The sequence below is a fragment of the Ailuropoda melanoleuca genome, unplaced genomic scaffold, assembly GCF_002007445.2.
Source record: "Ailuropoda melanoleuca isolate Jingjing unplaced genomic scaffold, ASM200744v2 unplaced-scaffold4548, whole genome shotgun sequence".
Lineage (NCBI taxonomy): Eukaryota > Metazoa > Chordata > Mammalia > Carnivora > Ursidae > Ailuropoda > Ailuropoda melanoleuca.
Genome location: NW_023217703.1, coordinates 60,094 through 80,009, shown reverse-complemented (window position 1 = coordinate 80,009; position 19,916 = coordinate 60,094). Strand labels below are relative to the sequence as shown.

The 19,916-nt window shown below is 36.5% G+C and overlaps 1 protein-coding gene across 1 annotated transcript; it reads right to left on the bottom strand.

The window, feature by feature from the left end:
• Positions 1 to 4,718: 4,718 nt before the first annotated feature.
• Positions 4,719 to 5,498, bottom strand: LOC117799229 (olfactory receptor 4F3/4F16/4F29-like). Its single transcript, XM_034651690.1, has one exon. It carries the CDS (start codon positions 5,496 to 5,498, stop codon positions 4,719 to 4,721), a length of 780 nt encoding a protein of 259 aa, XP_034507581.1.
• Between the last annotated feature and the right edge of the window lie 14,418 nt (positions 5,499 to 19,916).

Genomic DNA, 19,916 nt, shown 5'->3' with positions numbered 1-19,916 from the left:
TGTATATAAAAGAATAACAAACATAAAGGAACTAATCGATAATAACACAATAATAGTAGTGACTTTAACAACCCACTTACATCAAAGGACAGATCATCAAAACCGGTTAACTGGGTGCTTGGGTGGCTCAGTTGGTTGAGTGTCTGCCTTTGGCTCAGTTAATAATCCAAAAGTCCTGGGATCGAGTTCTGCATCAGGCTCCCTGCTCAGTGGGGAGCCTGCTTCTCCCTCTCCTTTTGCTCCCCCCACTCCTGCTCTCTCATGCACTCTCTTTCTATCTCAAATAAATAAAAAGTTGAAAAAATAAATTAAAATAAACAGGTAATCAACAAAGAAACAATGGCTTTTAATCACACATTGGATCAGACGGACTTAACAAATACATACAGAACATTCCATCCTAAAACAGCAGAATACACATTCTTTTCAAGAGTACATGACACATTCCGTAGACTAGATCATATATCAGGTCACAAAATAAACCTCAGCAAAGTCAAGAAGATCATAGTCTTACCATATGCAGCTTTTCTGACCACAATGCTATGAAACTCGAAGTCAACCACAACAAAAAATGTGNAAGGAATGACAGATCCACAATTGACACACTGAGGGTAGCGATGCAGAAGGCCATGCCAGTGGACTCACCATTCAGCTCAGGGATGACCTTGACTACAGAATAGTGGCACTGTAGAAGNGTAGACTAGATCATATATCAGGTCACAAAATAAACCTCAGCAAAGTCAAGAAGATCATAGTCTTACCATATGCAGCTTTTCTGACCACAATGCTATGAAACTCGAAGTCAACCACAACAAAAAATGTGGAAAGACCACAAATACATGGAGGTGAAATAAACAACAAATGGGTCAACCAGGAAAACAAAAAAGAAATTTACAAAGGCACATGGAAACAAATGAAAATCAAAACACAACCATGCAAAATGTCTGGGATGCAGCAACAGCAGTTCTAAGAGGGAAGTTTACAGCAATATGTGCCTATCTCAAGAAGCAAGAAAAATGTCAAATAAACAAGCTAGTTTTACACTTACAAGACCTAGAAACAGAACAACAAAACCTAAAACCAGGAGAAGGAAGGAAATAATAAAGATTAGAGCAGAATTAAATGATATTGAAACTAAAAAAAAAAATCCTCAACAAGATATTAGCAAATTAAATCCAATAATACATTCTAAAAAATCATTCACCATAATAAAGTGGGATTTATTCCTGTGTTGCAGGGGTGGTTCAATATCCACGAATCAATCAACATGATACATCACATCAATAAGATAAAGGACCAGAACCATACAATCATTTCAACGGATGCAGAAAAAATATTTTAAAAAGTACCCCATCCATTCATGATAAAAAAAAAATAAATTAGGTTTAGAGGGAACATATCTCAACATAATAAGGCCATATATGAAAAACCCACAGCTAACATTATCCTTAATGGGAAAAACTGACACCTTTTCCCCTAAGGTAGAGAACAAGACCAGGATGTCCACTCTCACCACTTCTATTCAACATCATACTGAAGTCCTAGCCATAGCTATCAGACAATAAGAAGAAATAAAAGGCATCAGGTTAGTAAGGAAGAAGTAAAATTTTCATCATCTACAGATGACATGGTACTATATATAGAAAACTTGAAAGATTCTAACAAAAAAACTTCTAGAACTGATAAATGAATTCACTAATGTCACAGGATATAAAATCAACATACAGAAATCTGTTGCATTTTCATATACCAATAATGATGCAGCAGAAAGAGAAATTAAGAGAACAATCCCATTGGATTAAAAATAAGATATCTAGGAATAAACCTAACCAGAGGGGAAAGACCTTATTCTGAAAATTATAAAATACTGATAAGGAAGTTTAAGACAGCACAAAGAAATGGAAAGACATTCCATGCTCATAGATTAGAAGAACAAATATCGTTAAAATGTCTATACTACCCAAATCAACCTACACATTTAACGAGGCATCACAATTCTGGACTTCAAATTATATTACAAAGCTGTAGTCATCAAAACAGTATGGTACTGGCACAAAAATAGACACATGGATCAATAGAACATAATAGAAAACCCAGAAATGAATGCACAACTTTATGGTCAATTAATTTTCAGCAAAGCAGGAAAGAATATCCTATGAAGAAGTCTCTTCAACAAATGGGTTGGGAAAAAAATTGACAGCTACATGCTAATGAATGAAACTGGACCACTTTCTTACACCATACACAAAATGAATTCAAAGTGGATGAAATACCTAAATGTGAGACAGGAAACCATAGAAATCCTAGAAGAGAACACAGGCATAACCTCTTTGACATCAGCCATAGCAACTTCTTTCTAGATACGTCTCCTGAGACAAAAGAAACAAAAGCAAAAATAAACTATTTGGGACGTCATCAAGATAAAAAAGCTTCTGCACAGTGAAGGAAACAATCAAGAAAACTAAAAGGCAACCAACAGAATGGGAGAAGATATTTGCAAATGATATGTCTGATAAAGGGTTAGTATCCAAAATCTATAAAGAACTTACCAAACAACACCCAAAAGACAAATAGTAGGCAGAAGACATGAACAGATATTTTTCCGAAGAAGACATACAGATGGCCAATAGACAATGAAAAGTTGTTTAAAATCACTAAATATTAGCAAATGCAAATCAAAACCACAATGAGTTACCGCGTCACACTGTTAGAATGGCTATTATCAAAAGGACAAGATGCAAGTGTCGTAGAGAATGTGGAGAAAAAGGAACCCTTCCGCCACATTGGTGGGAATGGAAATTCATACAGCCACTCTGGAAAACAGTAGAGATTCCTCAGAAAATTAAGAAAAGATAGACCACATTATTCCAGGATTACCACTTCTGGGTATTTATGCAAAGAATACAAAAAACATTAATTTGAAAAGATATATGTACCACTATGGTTATTGCAGCACTATTTACAACAGACAACACATGGAAGCAACCTAATCCATTATCCTAATCCACCTATCCATCAATAGGTGAATGGATAAAGAGGATGTGGTATATACAAACAACAGAAAACGACTCAGCCACAAAGAAAAATGAAATCTTGTCATTTGCAACAACGTAAGTGGGCTTCAAGGCTATTACGCTAAGTGAAGTAAGTCAGACAGAGACAAATAGTCCATGATTTTACTGATATGTGGAATCAAAAAAAAAAAAAGCCAAAAACAAACAAAACAACAAGAAACCAAACTCCCAGATAGAGAGAACATATTGGTAGTCACCAAAGGCGAAGTATGTTGGGGGTGGGTGAAATGGGTCAATTGTACAGTGATGAATAGTAACTAGACTTTTGGTGGTAATCACTTTGCCGTGTACACAGACATCAAACTATAACGTTATACACCTGAAACATATATAATGTTATATACATTTACAGCAATAAAAAAAGAAGCTGAAAAACCTCTAAAATGCTGATAAACTTGTTTTAAAAAACATAAACTACCAATAGACAATGAAAGAGAAGGAAAACATTACAAGTCTTATAGATATTTCATAATAAGAGAATATTAGGAACAACTTCTTCCAATAAATTTGATAACACTGATTAATATATAAATTTCTTAGAAGACACAGGCTACCAAAAATTGAATTTACAGTTAAAAGCCTTACACAGGGAAAACTGCAGGCCAAATTGATTTCCTATGATGAATTTTACCAAACATTTAAGAAAGAAACAACAACGATTCTACAGAACTCCTGCAATAAATTAAATACAAAGAGATATATTCTATAAGGCCAGCATTACCCTGATACTAAACCAGAAAAAGCATTGTTTCCAAACTGATTTTAAAAACTTTCAGCAAACTAAATAGAAAGGAATTTCCTCAGCCTGATAAAAAGCTTCTACTAAAAACCTACAGCTAGTATCATACTTAATGGTGAAAATAAATGCTTTTCTCATAAGAATAAAAACAAGTTAAGGATGTCTTCCCTAACCACTTGTATTCAGCACTACGCTGTTTGATCTTAGCAAGTACAATAAGGCAACAGAAATGAATAAAATGATCCAAACTAGAACATGAGAAGTAAAATGTCTTTATGCACTGAAAACATGATCATCTACGACGAAAATCCTACGTACTCTATAAAAAACAAGTAGAAGCAAAAGATTTTGCAAGTTTTCAAAATACAATGCCAATAAACAAAATATCTATTATATTTCTATATATTAGCAATAAACGATTATAAATTAAACAAAAAATACCATTTAGAAAAGCACCAAAAATTAAAATAGTTAGGAGTAAATCTCAAGAAAGATATGTAAGACCTGTTCACCAGAAACTATATAACATTGCTGAAAGAAATTAAATGGGATTTATATAGATAGAAAGATATACTGTTCTTGTGGCTCACTTTTCATAAGGAATAAATACATTCATCAAATAAGAATTAGGTTACAGCCGTGACAACACTCAAATCCATATTTGATGTCTCAAGTTTTCTGAATCCAAAATATTGAAGATAGAAATAAAAGGCTATACCATGATTAGTAAGAAGGCCTTATATTACCCATGAGATCCTCCTGTAAATCACTAGCTGTCTGCATACTCTCTTCATTGCTGCCTTCATGTCTTTATTCCTGAATGTGTAGATGACTGGATTCAGAAAAGGAGTGAGAACTGCATCAGAGAGAGCAAGAAATTTGTCCATCTGTGAACTGGGATGTGGTCATGTATAGATAAACATAGTTGGACCAAAGAAAAAAAATACCACAGTGATGTGAGCTGACAAAGTGGAGAGGGCCTTGGATGAACCACCTGAGGAATGTTTCCAAACAGTAAACAGGATGAAGATGTAGGAGATGAGGAGTATGAAGAAAGAGCCAACACAAAGGAACCCACTGTTGATGTAGATGACTGGATTCAGAAAAGGAGTGAGAACTGCATCAGAGAGAGCAAGACGAGGAAGGTCACAGTAAAAGCTGTCCAATACATTAGGACCACAGAAGGGTAAATTAACAATAAATGCTAGTTGGAACAGTGAGTGAATAATGCCAAGAGCCCATGCAGCAGCCAGAAACAAAACACACATTCGTGGGCTCATAATGGTCAAGTAGTGGAGAGGCTTACAAATGGCAACATATCTGTCAAAGGCCATGGTGATGAGTAGCACCATCTCCATGCCACCGATGACATGGATGAAGAAGATCTGGGCAATGCAGCCTCCAAAGGAAATAACTTTGCGCTTTCTGAAAACATCATAAATCATCTTGGGTGAGGTGGCAGAGCAGGCCCCCAAGTCAATGAAAGAGAGACTGGCCAGTAGGAGGTACATGGGGGAATGTAAGTGAGGATCGATGGTCACAAAAAACACAACGAGGACGTTTCCAGTCATGCTTGCCACATAGAGCACACAGGAGAACACCAGGAGGAGAAGCTGGATCGCCCATGAACGAGTGAGTCCCAGAAACACAAACTCAGACACAACTGAGTGATTCCTTCCGTCCATGGATCCAGCCAACTGGGCTGCCACTGAAATGATGAGAACTAACAATGTGAGGAAGAAATTATGATTATCAGGAATTATAGTGGTATTAATTATGTTGCGTTACAATGAGAACTACCTGGTAATCCAATTCTTCAGACTTCATAAGTAATAATGATAATGATGACAATGATGATGACATAAGCACAACTCAGGAGATCATATAATTGGAACTATCAGGAAAACCTCTCATTGCCTAAAATTAATAGGAGAATTTGGCAAGAAGAAAAGCTTCACAGGTGCCTATAACAAGAAACAGAATATATAAGCAAGAAGGTATATTTGCTCATGAAAGACAAAGAGATAGTAGGTGAAAATAAAATTTACGCACAAAGGGAAACTATAGTTTTACAAGTTATATCTGACTCTACTTTCCTATATCAACACATTTCATCTCCCTTTTATGATCATTTTCAATTTCTTCTCTCTGTACATATTACATTCAGAGAGTAGGATTGTGGGGAAACTGATTAATCAATGGATCACCATTTAGGAGTGAAAGTTTTCTGAAACATGAGATAGGAATGAATTAAGGAGAAACACACTGCAGAACAGGACACAGATTGAGATTAGGGACAATGAAACTGAGGAAAAAGAAAACACCAAAACCAAACGTGAATAGTAAAAGGAGAGGAATGGGCTTTATCAAAGATAGAATCTCATGTTTTTATTTCATCATATCAGATCAGGTTCACTGCTTTCCTGAATCTTCCCAGTTTTTCTATTGTGGTAAAAACCATACAGCATTAAAATTTACCATCTAAGTCCTGCATAAGTGTGCAGTTCAGTATTAAGTATATATGTGTGTGGTGGAAAAGATCCCTAGAACTTCACCTTGTAAATCTGAAACTCAATCCCATTAAGCAATAATTCCTTTCCCCCAGGTAACCACCATTATACTTTGTTTTTATGAATTTGACCACTTTAGGAACCTCATAGAAGTGGAATCAGACAGTATTTATTTTTTACTAGCTTATTCCACTTAGCATAATGTCCTCAGATTCATCAACTACATCTTCATATTTTTTTAAAAGTACTATCAAAATCATAGAGAGCTCTCTACTGGCTACTCGACTCAATAAAGTTCCCTCTGGAACCAACACCTGGCCCTGCAAGACTTTTATCAGGACCTAAGATATATACAAGTATTTGGGATTTCACCCTAGTTTGCTAAAGCATGGCCCTATATCACCACAAGGAATGTGAAATACACCTGAAACTGCTTCTATTTGTCCACACATATAAAATGCTTATGGTCAGCACTTGGAAACATTGAGATATTACATTTTTCTTCATCAGTGATTCAGCCATCTACTCCCTTTTCTTCTCAGTAGTATCTCCATCTTTTTAAAGTATTCAGTACTTTATTGTAACTTGCTCTGATATTTGACATCATCGTACTCGATGTGTCTGAAATCCATGCAAGTATATGGTTATCTCCAAGATCATTTGTACTTTTAAGCTTTAGCCCATTTTGAAATGAAAAGAATGTCAAACTTCAGTAATATTATAGGACGACACCAGAGTTATCGCCTTGGCTTGATCACATGCAGATACTAAAGGGTTGGTAGCTGGGGTACCTGGCTGGCTCAGTTGGTAGAGCATGCAACTCTTGATCTCAGGGTTGTAAATTCAAGCCCCACAGTGGGTGTAGAGATTACTTAAAAATAAATCTTTAAAAAAAAAGGGGTTAGTGACTTTTAAGTTTCGGCTATGTTTTGTATTTGGGAGAAGGGATGAAAGTGGTGGAGAAGATTCCATTGCTCTGTCCAAATACCCACCATAATAAATTCCCCAGTAGAGGGTAAGCCCTGAAAACAGCTGCTGAAATTTTATTCCTTTAGAAGGTGCTGGAATGTAATACAGGCTTACTGACATTTCTTCTCCTTTTGCAGACACAGCTCCAGGAATTTGAAGAATCTTCTCAAAAAATAAAAATAAAAAATACAGTTGATATTGTCATCTATCCTAAAACATATCTCTACCCCAAAACTTAAAAAAGCGCTCACTATGATCTGACCCCAATTCTAGCTCGCCAATACTAAGCTGAGTCTCTCCATATGCAACTGAATCAAATGATTTTGCTGTCATCTCCTGAGTCTACAGTCTATAGTCTCAAGACACACACTTTCTACAGCCTGAAGCTCTTCGGTCAGAAATCTCTGAGCCTGGGCTGGAGAAAAAGGAACAACCTATGTTGCCATTGTGTGAGAGACAGATGGAAGGAAGAGGACTGGAGGGATAAATATGCCATGGGTTACTGATGAAACAGAGACTTCCGTGTGGAAAGCATACTCACCCAGTGAAATCATACCAATATTTCTATCTAAGAGACAGCCAGTTCCAGACTGACCATTACTCAGATGAAAAGCGTGAGATTCAAAAATGTAAACTGAATTCTTTATAGTCACACAAGTGCCAGACTAGGGACAAGAACCTAGGTCTCATCCAGAAACTACCTTTCCTGTGAAATATAATCTAAGAAAGAAGAGTAAAATATCATAATTAAAAATGTGATTTTCTGAGGTAAAACTGACACCAAATACAGCATTTATACAAACCACCTATTATTTGCACAAATTATTTTGCATGACAATAATAACTACATACAACAATAACGTGACCAATTAAATGTTAGAAGTAAATGGTATACAGAAATGAAATCTTTTTAAAGACAAATACCATGTGATGTCATTCATATGTGGAATTTAAGAAACACAACAGATGAACATAGGGGAAAAGGGAAAAAAAGAGAGAGAGATGGAGGCAAACCATAAAAGACTCCTGTCTATAGAGAACAAACTGAGGGTTGCTGGAGGGGAGGTGGGTGGGGGGATGGGCTAAATGGGTGATGGGCATTAAGGAGGGCACTTGTAGTGATGAGCACTGGGTGTTATGTGCAAGTGATGAATCACTCAATTCCATACCTGAAACCAATATTATACTACATGTTAACTAGCTAGAATTTAAATAAAAACTTGAAACAAATAAACAAACAAGAAATGACATCATTTATTGCTGCCACACTTTGAATGCTCACTCTTCTCATTTAAGTGCTCATTCGGAAGAACCCAACAGTGGTACAATATTGAAAGAACGTTTGTTTATCACATCATCATTTCTGCCTCTCTATAGTTGGCTGTTCTCAAAAGTCAAATAATGTTCCCAAATATTTTTATAAAGCTTTCCTTGAGAGTTCCAGTACATAATGGTCAGGGTTTGTTTTTATTTTTGTTTTTGTTTTTTTTCTAACTTCTATAAGTCACAAACTCAATAAACCCATCAGAAAGACATAAATTACACACATAATAGCTACAACATAAGGTAGTATACAATATATGTCATACAAACAGTAGAGAAAATTATTTGCTGAATGTGTGAGGAAAAAAAAGAAAGAAATTCAAAGGAAGGACCAGTATTATCCAGTAAGGTCAAGGATTTCAGGAAGAGGATGGAATGTAACGTGTCCCTTTTATTTTTTTAAGATTTTATTATTTATTTGAGAGACAGCAAGAAGGGGGAGGGAGGGAGAGGGACTCCTCACTGAGTACAAGCCTGACATAGGCCTGGATCCCACAAACCCAAGATCACAACCTGAGCCGAAATTGAAAGTCCAACCTTAAACTGCCTGAGCCACCCAGGTGCCCCATGCTGTGTCCTTTTAAATATGAGGGGGAAACACCTTAATCTGTAAACTGTAGTCTTTTGCTATTAACCATAATACCTTAAAAGTTTTATTTGTATTGCCCTAAGTTACTGACTAAGGGTTAAAGTCCGTAAATATTTCCAGAATGAAACGTTGGTTAATAACCACTCCACCCTCAGGAACCAGTGACTCTGACACTGTTTCTCTGCCATCTTTGAAATAGATTCCACACACACAGAAGAATATTTCTTATCTCTTATATCAAAACTGATAATAACCATAACTAATAGTCTCTATTCAGAGGCACCCCATCCTCTAAAACATATACCTTGCTTGGGGATGGAGGAAACTTTTCTCTGCAAACCTACACCTAACACTGAATTTCATGAAGCTTGGCAATAATCTGAGAGGTAGAAAGAAATAGGGAAGAGAAGTAGAAAGCAATATGAAAAGAGAGAAAGTCATAAGGAAAAGAGAAAATAGAAAAGACATACTGAGGTGCCTGGGTGGCTCAGCTGGTTAAGTTTATGACTCTTGATCTCAGCTCAGGTCTTGATCTCAGGGTCATGAGTTCAAGCCCCATGTGGGGCCCCACACTGGGTGTGGAGACTACTTAAAAAATATAGATAGATATAGATAGATGATAGATAGATAGATAGATAGATAGATAGATAGATAGATAGATACACACACACTATGGTAATGAAAGGAAGAGAGAGAAAAGAAACCATACAGGGACAGAGGGGGAAAGTTCAGAAGAGTGCAGATAAAATTAAATATGAAGATCCCATTTCCACCTCTGAATAAGTGATTCAATTTGAAAAGGCAAACTCCTTCAGTTCCTGCCCAGCAGGTTCACAATTTCCTGTGACTATCGCATAGGATAATGAATGGAAAGACTACTTTTTATAATGCAATGCAAATGGAAATTACCCAGAAGTTATAACTACTACTCTAACTTGAGAGGGCCACAATAGAGTTGTGAATAGCTTGGGCTTTGAAGTCTATGAAGCCTGTTTTTGAATCCAGACTCCACTACAACTTGCTATATGAGCTTGGGAAAGGTACTTAACCTCTCCAAGCCTCAGTTTCCTCATTTGTAAAAGGAGATAACAACACCTCCCTTGCAGGGCATGGTGGGACCTATGTGATATGATGATATATGTAATATGTACCTAATGCAGGACCTACCATATTGTAAGGGCACAATAAGTGGTACCTAGTAAGTAGTCAGGACCAGCTAGCTGTATGTCCCTGTTCTGAGTTCCAAGTATTAAAATCTTTAAATTTTGAATCCATTATTCTGAGATAATTAAGAAGAACTGGTTTCAGTTTAGGTTTTCATGTCTATGCTGGTGTCCAATAGCTTGAAAAGCTTCATTAGGACATTCCCTGTAGGATAATGTTGCTCCGAAGTGGAGACACTGCTCAGGGCTTGATTTGTGAAAAGTTTGCATCCTGACAAATAATAAGAAGGGCTGTGTCATTTCCACAACCTCCCTACAGCCAAAGTAGTGGATAAATTCTCACCAAAAAAAAAAAAAAAAAAAAAAGCCTTTCTTGACCACCTCAAATAATACTGGTCATTTGCCCCTGCACGGGGTGGGGTGCTTCCAAAGATGTGCTCATCCAGAAAAAAATTTGCATAAACTTACCTAAAAAGAGGAGGCAAACCCACAAATACCTTCCTTTCAGGAAATAACTTGCTCCCTAACTCCCATTTTTTTCAAGATTCATTTAGCATCTTTAGCTATAACTGTTACTAACTCTGTACAAATGGAAAACACAAAGAGAATTTATGCATGTCAAAAAATCAGTTATGGATGCAGATGGTAACTCAGACCAATGTAGTCCTAGTTCTGTTTTTTCTCTTCTACTGTGCCTTCTTATTTAATTATTTTACTAATTAAAATGTATTTACTTAGCATCTGTTTTTGTTAGTTGCTTGGTAAGACAATGCCTATCTCACATCTTTTTTTTTTTTTGGTTTATTACATTTTATTTTTTTTATTTTAATTTTTTATTGTATTATGATATAAAGTTCAATGATTCATTAGTTGCGTATAACACCCAATGCACCATGGGTGCAATACGTGCCCTCCTTACTACCCATCACCAGCCTATCCCATTCCCTATCTCACATCTTAAGTCAATAACAACAAGCACAGTAAGATGAATGCCACAGACTTAGTAATACCTGAGTAAAGTGGAAGGAGAAAGCCACAGCTGTGGTGATCAGAAAGACAAAATGGAAAATGTGGCATTGAGCAGAACTTTTATAAATAGTAATATTATAATACACAAAGAGAGTCTGAAGAATCATTAAGCAGATAGCACAATCTAGAAATGACAGTTAAGTTCAAGCTACTCTAAAACAATGGTAAAGACTGCAGGTTGCCCAGAGAACGGAAAATATTTAAGAGAACAGTGGAAAATAAGATGAGAAGGAAAGTTGAGACTAGTTTTATCTGACCTCAGGCTCTAACTTCAGATGGTGGAGTACTGAGTACTGTTAATAAATAAAGGGGAATAAAGACTTAGAGCAAGGAATTAATGGATGAGACCAGTGCTGGAGGAAGATGATTCATTTGCCAATGTGACAGACAGGCTGGAAGGAAAGGCCAAACAAGAAAAGAAGCCCAATTAAGAGACTGCTATAAGAGAGTGGATCTGACTTGAGAAAATCTTCATCACATCACCAAAACCATCTCTACCCTTAGACTGGAGAAATCTTTGTTCTCTGATTTTCTTACCATTCTTATCCCCCTCACCTACCTGTTGTGCCAAGGGAACTAAGAGATCAGCATCACTGAAGATTCAGATTCAGTGTATCAGATCCTATTCAGGATCATTACAGACATACACAAATAACTTTATAAAAACAATGTCACAGTAAGAGTGAAAGCTAATTATGGCCCCAGAGGGCAGTGACCAAGTGATGCTGCAGAGATCTGGGATTGCCAGACTGAGATCACTTGACCTGGGGAGTTATCACCTATGATCATTTTGGTTTTCCCAGTGTAGTTAAGCAGAGAGGCTGTTAATGAAAAGAAATAAGAGTTTGTAGTTTTCTGACAAAGAGACTCTTTGCCCTATTCTAGAACTATTTGGAATCTTTATTTTACTGTGAATGAATATGCATTCAACAGAAAGATATAAACTGGATTTTTCCATTTTTAATCATTTTATGATTATTTCAATATTACATATTTGATCTTAGGAATGTAAAAATATAGAAAAGTATTTTTAAAAATCTTGAGGACAGAATATATTTTTTTTTAAAAAAAGAAAGAATATTTTCAAATGTGAAAATAAAGTGATTTTGGAAATCAATCGTTTTGCATATTATTTTATTGAATCCTTATTTTTTTTAATTTTTTATTATGTTATGTTAGTCACCATACAGTACATCATTAGTTTTTGATGTAGTGATCCATGATTCATTGTTTGCGTATAACACCCAGTATTCCATGCAATATGTGTCCTCTTTACTACCCATCACTGGCCTATCCCAATCCCCCACCCTCCTCCCCTCTGAAACCCTCAGTTTGTTTCCCAGAGTCCATAGTCTCTCGTGGTTCATTCCCCCTCTGTTTACCCTTCATTCTTCCCTTCCTTCTCCTACCAATCTCCCTGCTACTCCTTATGTTCCACAAAATGAGTGAAACCATATGATAATTGTCTTTCTCTGCTTGACTTATTTCACTTAGCATAATCTCCTCCAGTCCCGTCCATGAATCCTTAGAACAGCATAGCCGAGTAAGCACTATTATTACATGCATGACTTCAATTATGTATCAATTCATGCATGACTTCAATTTATGTATAAAATTATGTATTTATATAGCTAATAAAACTTAGTTTCATCTTTGAAACCAGAACTACAAAATCCATTCTTGTTCTTCTCTTCAGAATTCTTCTTTGACACAAATTGTGTCAAAGTTCAGAATAAAGATACAACGTTACCCACCCATTTTAAAAGGCAAAATCAAAGTTTCAGGCAAGAACAATACCACAGCAAAGAAAATTAGCAGCCCCATCACTTTTGCAAATAGATATAGAATTCCAGCTTAAGAGAGCAGAAAAGGCAGTTATGTCCTCTTGTCTTCCTTCTACACCAAAGTGACAAGGTTCTCACCAAACCTCATCCATTATAACCCTTCCTTCTTGCGCACTCAAGACCCACACCAGCTTCCCCCCACCCTTCTATATCATCTGTGTTTCCTCCTCTATTGTGTTGTTCCCCTCAGCTTTCACCATGTGTTACATCTCCCATCTTACTAAAATCTCTTGACCCAACTTTCCCTTCTGGCTACTGCTCCATTTCTGTAAAGACCTTTGCAGCAAAATTCCTCAAAAGAGTTGCCTCTGCTCTCTTGGTCCAATTCCTCTCCTGTATTTTCTTCCAAATTCACTCCAATCAAAATGTGTCCACAGAACCTCCACTAAAACTGGGTTTTCAATTCTCCCATGACCTCCGTATCAAAACCTAATGATCAAGTCTCAGTTCTCATCTTTTAACCATTATCTATTCCAAACGTCATGTGCATTTTCTTCACTTGGCTACTCAGGTAACACACAATCCTGGTTTTCCTACTATGTCACTGGTGGCTCTTCCTTAGTCTCCATTAATTGTTATTCACTTTCTGATCTCTTGATTTTTAAGAATACCAGGGCTCATGCCTTTTCTATCTATATTCATGCTCCAGGTTTTCTTATCTAGCACCATGCCTTTAAATAACATCTGTGTATTAACTAATATCCTCAATGGGGAAAAACAGAGAGCTTTTCCTCTATGGTCAGGAATAAGACAGGGATGTCCACTCTCACCATTACTATTTAACAAAATACTGGATGTCTTAGCCTCAGCGATCAGACAACAAAAAGAAATAAAAGGCACTCAAATAGCAGGGAAGAAATCAAACTTTCACTATTTGCAGACATCATGATACTCCCTATATAGAAAACCAGAAAGACTCTACTAAAAAAAAAAAAAAAAGCTAGAACTAATGTATGAATTTAGCAATGCTGCAAGATATAAAATCAATGTGCAGAAATCAGTTGCATTTCTATACACCAATAGCAAAGCAGCAGAAAAAGAGACCAAGGAATTGATTCCACTTACAATTACATCAAAAACAATAAGATACCTAGGAATAAACCAAACCAAATTTTCTGTATTATGAAAACTATAGAACACTAATGAAAGAAATTGAAGAGGACACAAAGAAAAGGAAAAATACTCCATGCTCATGGATTGGAAGAACAAACATTATTAAAATGTCTACACTTCCCAAAGCAATCTACACATTTAATGCAATCCCTACCAAAATACCACCAGCATTTCTCAAAGAGCTACAACAAGCAATTCTAAAATTTGTACAAACTCCCTAAACAGCCAAAGCAATCCTGAAAAAGAAAAGCAAAGCTGGAGGCATCACAATTCCAGACTTCAAGTCATATTACAAAGCTTGACTATATTACAAAGATGACTACAAAGTACTTATCAAGACAGTATAGTACTGACACAAAAACAGACACATACATCAATGGAAAGAATAGAAAACCCAGAAATGGACCCACAACTATATGGTCAATTAATCTTCAACAAAGCAAGAAAGGATATCCAATGGAACAAAGACAGTCTCTTCAACAAATGGTGTTGGGAAAACTGGACAGCAACATGAAGAAGAATGAAACTGGACCACTTACTTATACCACACACAAAAATAAATTCAAAATGAATGAAAGACCTCCATGTGAGATAGGAATCCATCCAAATCCTAGAGAAGAACACAGGCAGCAAGCTTTTTGACCTCCGCCACAGCAACTGCTTCTAGACAAGTCACCAGAGGCAAGGGAAATAAAAGCAAAAATGAACTATTGGGACTTCATCAGGATAAAAACTTCTGCACAATGAAGGAAACAATGAAGAAAACTGAAAGCAACCTACGGAATGGGAGAAGATATCTTCAAATGATATATCCAATAAAGGGTTAGTATCCAAAATCTATAAAGAACTTATCAAACTAAACACCCAAAAACCAAATAATCCAGTTATGAAATGGTCAGAAGATGAATAGACATTTTTCCAAAGAAGACATACAGATGACTAATAGACACATGAAAAGATACCCAACATCACTTATCATCAGGGATATACAAATCAAAACCACGATGAGATACCACCTCACAACTGTCAGAATGGCTAAAATTAAGGGCCCAGGAAACAACAGGTGTTGACAAGGATGGGGAGAAAAGGGAACCTTTTGCACTATTGGTGGGAATGCAAACTGGTGCAGCCACTCAGGAAAAGAGTATGGAGGGTCCTCAAAAAGTTAAAAATAGAGCTACCCTATGACCCAGCAATTGCACTACTAGGTATTTACCCAAAGGATACAAAAATACAGATTCAAATGGATACATGCCTCTCACTATAGCAGCATTATCAACAATAACCATACTATGGAGAGAGCCCAAATGTCCATCAGCTGCTGAATGGATAAAGAAAAATTGATATGGGGCGCCTAGGTGGCTCAGTCAGTTAAGCGTCTGCCTTCAGCTCAGGTCATGATTCTGGGATCCTAGGATCGAGTGCCGTGTCTGGCTCCCTGCTCAGTGGAGAGTCTGCTTCCCCCTCTGCACCCTCACCACATGCTCTCGATCAAATAAATAAATAAAATCTCCAAAAAAAAAAAAAAGAAGTGATACACATACAAACACACACACAATGGAATGTTACTCAGCCATCAAAAACAATGAAATCTTGCCATTTGTAACCACATGGATGGAGCTAAAGTGTATTATACTAAGTGAAATCAGTCTGAGAAAGACAAATACCATACGATTTCATTCATATGTGGAATTTAAGAAAAAAAACCAGAGGAACATATGGGAAGGAAAACTGAAAAAAGAGAGGGAAGCAAATCATAAGAGACTCAACAATAGAGAACAAACTGCAGGTTGATTGAAGGAAGTGGGTGGTGCAGCATGGCTAAACAGGGGATGGGTATTAAGGAGGGCACTTGCTATGATGAGCACTGGGTGTTATATGGAAGAGATGAACCATTAAATTTAAATGATTAAAAATAAAGTGATCAATTTAATCATAAAAATAAATAAATAAATAATAAGTAAATAAACATCTGTGTATCAATCTCTTGCTCATATTTCTAACCTGTATATCAGACTTGCTTATCCAGATACCTACTTTACATTTCCACTTGAATACCCAAAAAGCATCTTAAATGTAACGCGCACAGAGTTGAGCTCCTACTTTAACCTACTCCTTCATCTTAAGTGATCACAAATCCATCTTTCCAGCTGCTTATGTCAAAAAACTTGGGAATCACTTCTCTAAAATTCAATATCCATCAACTGGCAAATTGTGTTAGCTCACCCTTCAAAATCTCATCATTTCTTACCATTGGCATTGCTACCCAATCCAGTTTCCCTCTTCCCTTAATCTGCAACACAGTAGTAACTTACCACTGCTTAGACACTTTTCCTAGACTATTCTTAGCAGGACAACCAGACATAAAGTTAATCTTATTTTTTCCTTTTTTTTCAATTTATTGAAAAAATTCAATTTAACTTTCAATGTGGGGCTTGAACTCACAACCCTGGGATCAAACCTGAGATCAAGAGTGGGATCCTCAACAGACTGAGCCCCCTGGGTGCCCCAAAGTTAATTTTAAATGTAAATTATATCATGTCATCCTCTGCTCAAAATCTTCCAATGATCCCCCTTTTTCAGAGTAAAAGCTAAATCTGTTACAATGGTTTACAGAATCCTATATGATTTGGCCCCACTTTACCTCCATGAATATTCTCCTACTCTTTTCCCTTTATTATATTGACAAAGTCACACTGGCCTCCTTGCTGTTTCTTGAATACAACCAAGCACTTTATGCCTTTGTACTGACTATCCTCTCTGCCTAGGATGCCCCTCTCCCTGATATTTACATTGCTAATCCACTCACCTATATCAAACCTTCCCAATGATGCCTACACCCTGACTACCCTACTCAGAAGTGCAACCCACTCCCCACAACTCTGGAGTTTCAGATTCACCCTAACCTCCTCTATTATACTGGTAGTGCACTCATTTTTATTTAACTTACTACAGAACTTACTTGTATATTTTGCTTATTATTTATTGTCTGGATAGCTCCACAATGGTAGGAATTTTATATACACATATATATATATACATATTATGTATATAATATGAAATACATGCATTAAATATATTTTTTAACTGAGATATTCCAGAAGCTTACAATAATGCCTGGCACTCAGTAGGCACTTGGTATTTGCTGCACAAATGAAAAATTGATAAGAGGAGGTGGAGGGAAAAGGAGAGGGAGAGGATGAGAATCACTCCTGGGTTTCTTGTTTTCATGACTGGATAGATAATAGTGGAAGAAGACACAGTTTTCGGTGATGATCACAAGTACCATTTTGCATTTATTCAGTCAAAGGACATATGAAAAATGCCAGAAGATAGATCACATATGAATCTGGATCTCAGAAGAGACAAGGACTATGTTTTATATAATAGTGTAGTATAAAATGGTTACAGATCAGAAGGGAAATGATTACTCACTAAATGATGCCAAGAAAATTAATAAACAAATTTGAGAAATTTAGATCCTCTCCTATTATTTTCACTAAAAATAATTTTCAGGTGGATAAAGTATTTTAGAAATACATGTTCATAGATATTCTTTAGGTATTAGAATGGAAAAGGACTAAGAATAAAACTATAAAGTCAACAATTTAAAAGCTCCATGAAGTTGGTCACAAAAATCATTACTTTCATGTTGCAGAATATGATAGGTAAAATTAAAAAGAAAACCACAAATTGGGGGAAATATTTTGAACATAGATACAGTAATAAAGGAGTTAGTGTCTTCAACATATATGTGAGACTGGTACATCAATATGACAAAACTAACATCCTATATATAAAGATGGGGAGGAAGAACACCTCAGCAAAGTCTCTACTTCAAAGAAGAAAAAACACGTGACAATTTTGTGCCTGTCCTAAATTACTTCCACTGATGGTTGTTCCCCATCTCCTCCATTTCAGAAATGCTCCTCCTCAAATTCATTCAGTTCTCTGGAGGCTCTCAGCCAGACTATGTCAGCCCTGCCCATTGGGGTGGGCGTGTGATGCAGGCCTGGCCCACATCATAGAGCTGTCATAGATCCAGACCTGTCATAGAGCTAAAGCAAAGCCAGTTAGGATCCTTTCACTGGGTTTTAATACGGAGTTGAGAAAGAAAACCTTTCCCTTTTCTATGAGGTTGCTCTGCTGGAATGATTTAAACTTGGAGTTATTTGCAGCCTCTCCTCTCTCCCAACACCATACATACATAAAGAAATCTATGTGTAAAACAAGAAAATGAGATGAAGGTACAGAGATAAACGGAGTTAAAAGAGAGGGAGGAGAGAAAAAGAGAGAAGAGCAAGAGAAAGGGAGTGAATGAGATAGCAAAATCTGAGAGTGTAAAATTGAGTGAATCCCTGGAGTCCATGTGGCTGATACCACTATTGGACATCCCAATAACCTGAGTCAATACATTCCTTTTTTATAAAATACTTTTTTATTTTTTCTGCAGTGCCTGGGTAGCTCAGTTGGTTAAATGTCTGCCTTCAGCTCAGGTCATTATCTCAGGGTCCTGGGATCAAGCCCCAGTATGGGCTCCCCACTCAGCCAGGAGTCCGCTTCTCCCTCTGCCCCTCCTCCCACTCATGTTCACACGCTCTCTCTCTCTTCCCCCCCAAATAAATGAATAAAATCTTTAAAAATAAAATACTTTTTATTTTTAATTGTGGTTTTAAAATTTACCACCTTAAGCAGTTTTATGTGCATAGTTCAACAGTGTTAAGCATATTAACATTGTTGTAAAACATCTCTAGACCTTTTTCCTCTTGCAACACTAAAACTATACTTTTTTTTAGTTATTTTAAGCTAGTTTTTTTTTAAGATTTTATTTATTTATTTGACAGAGAGAGAGAGACAGACAGAGAGAGAGGGAACACAAGCAGGGGGGAGTGGGAGGGGAAGAAGCAGGCTCCCAGCAGAGGAGCCTGATGTGGGGCTTGATCCCAGAATGCCAGATCATGCCCTGAGCCAAAGGCAGATGCTTAACAACTGAGCCACCCAGGTGCCCCTAAGCTAGTTTTGATTGGATTCCTCACACATGTAATTCAAAGAGTTCAGGTAGATAACAATATTTGAAAAACTACAAGCATACAAAAATTGAAGAAGTTTAAAATAAAATTTTATCTTTTTTGTCTTTTTAATTGGAAATATTTTTAATAAATGGTCATATTCAGTGCTTTGGGAGGGGTACTAAAGTAGATATACTTCTTAGCAGGTACAAATCTTTGGGGAGAAATGATAATGTGAATAAAGAGTTTAAAAGATTAGTATCCCCTATTAACTCCAAATGTATCACTCTATAAAGGAAGAAATCTGAAATATAGGCAATATACATGCAAGATTTTCAAGACAGAGTAAAAAATTAAATATAATCTAATTGACCAATGACAGAGGAATAACAAATATAATTATGATATAGTCATATAATGCAGTACTATGTATTTAAAATTATTTTGTACTACCATATCTAATAATGTGAAAAATTTCTCAGAATGTAATATTCATCAAAAAGGCAGGATAAAGGGGCGCCTGGGTGCCACAGCAGTTAAGTGTCTGCCTTCCG

Bases quoted from the DNA above. Each gene is read 5' to 3' on its own strand.
- LOC117799229 (XM_034651690.1), bottom strand. From the start codon at position 5,498: ATGGACGGAAGGAATCACTCAGTTGTGTCTGAGTTTGTGTTTCTGGGA.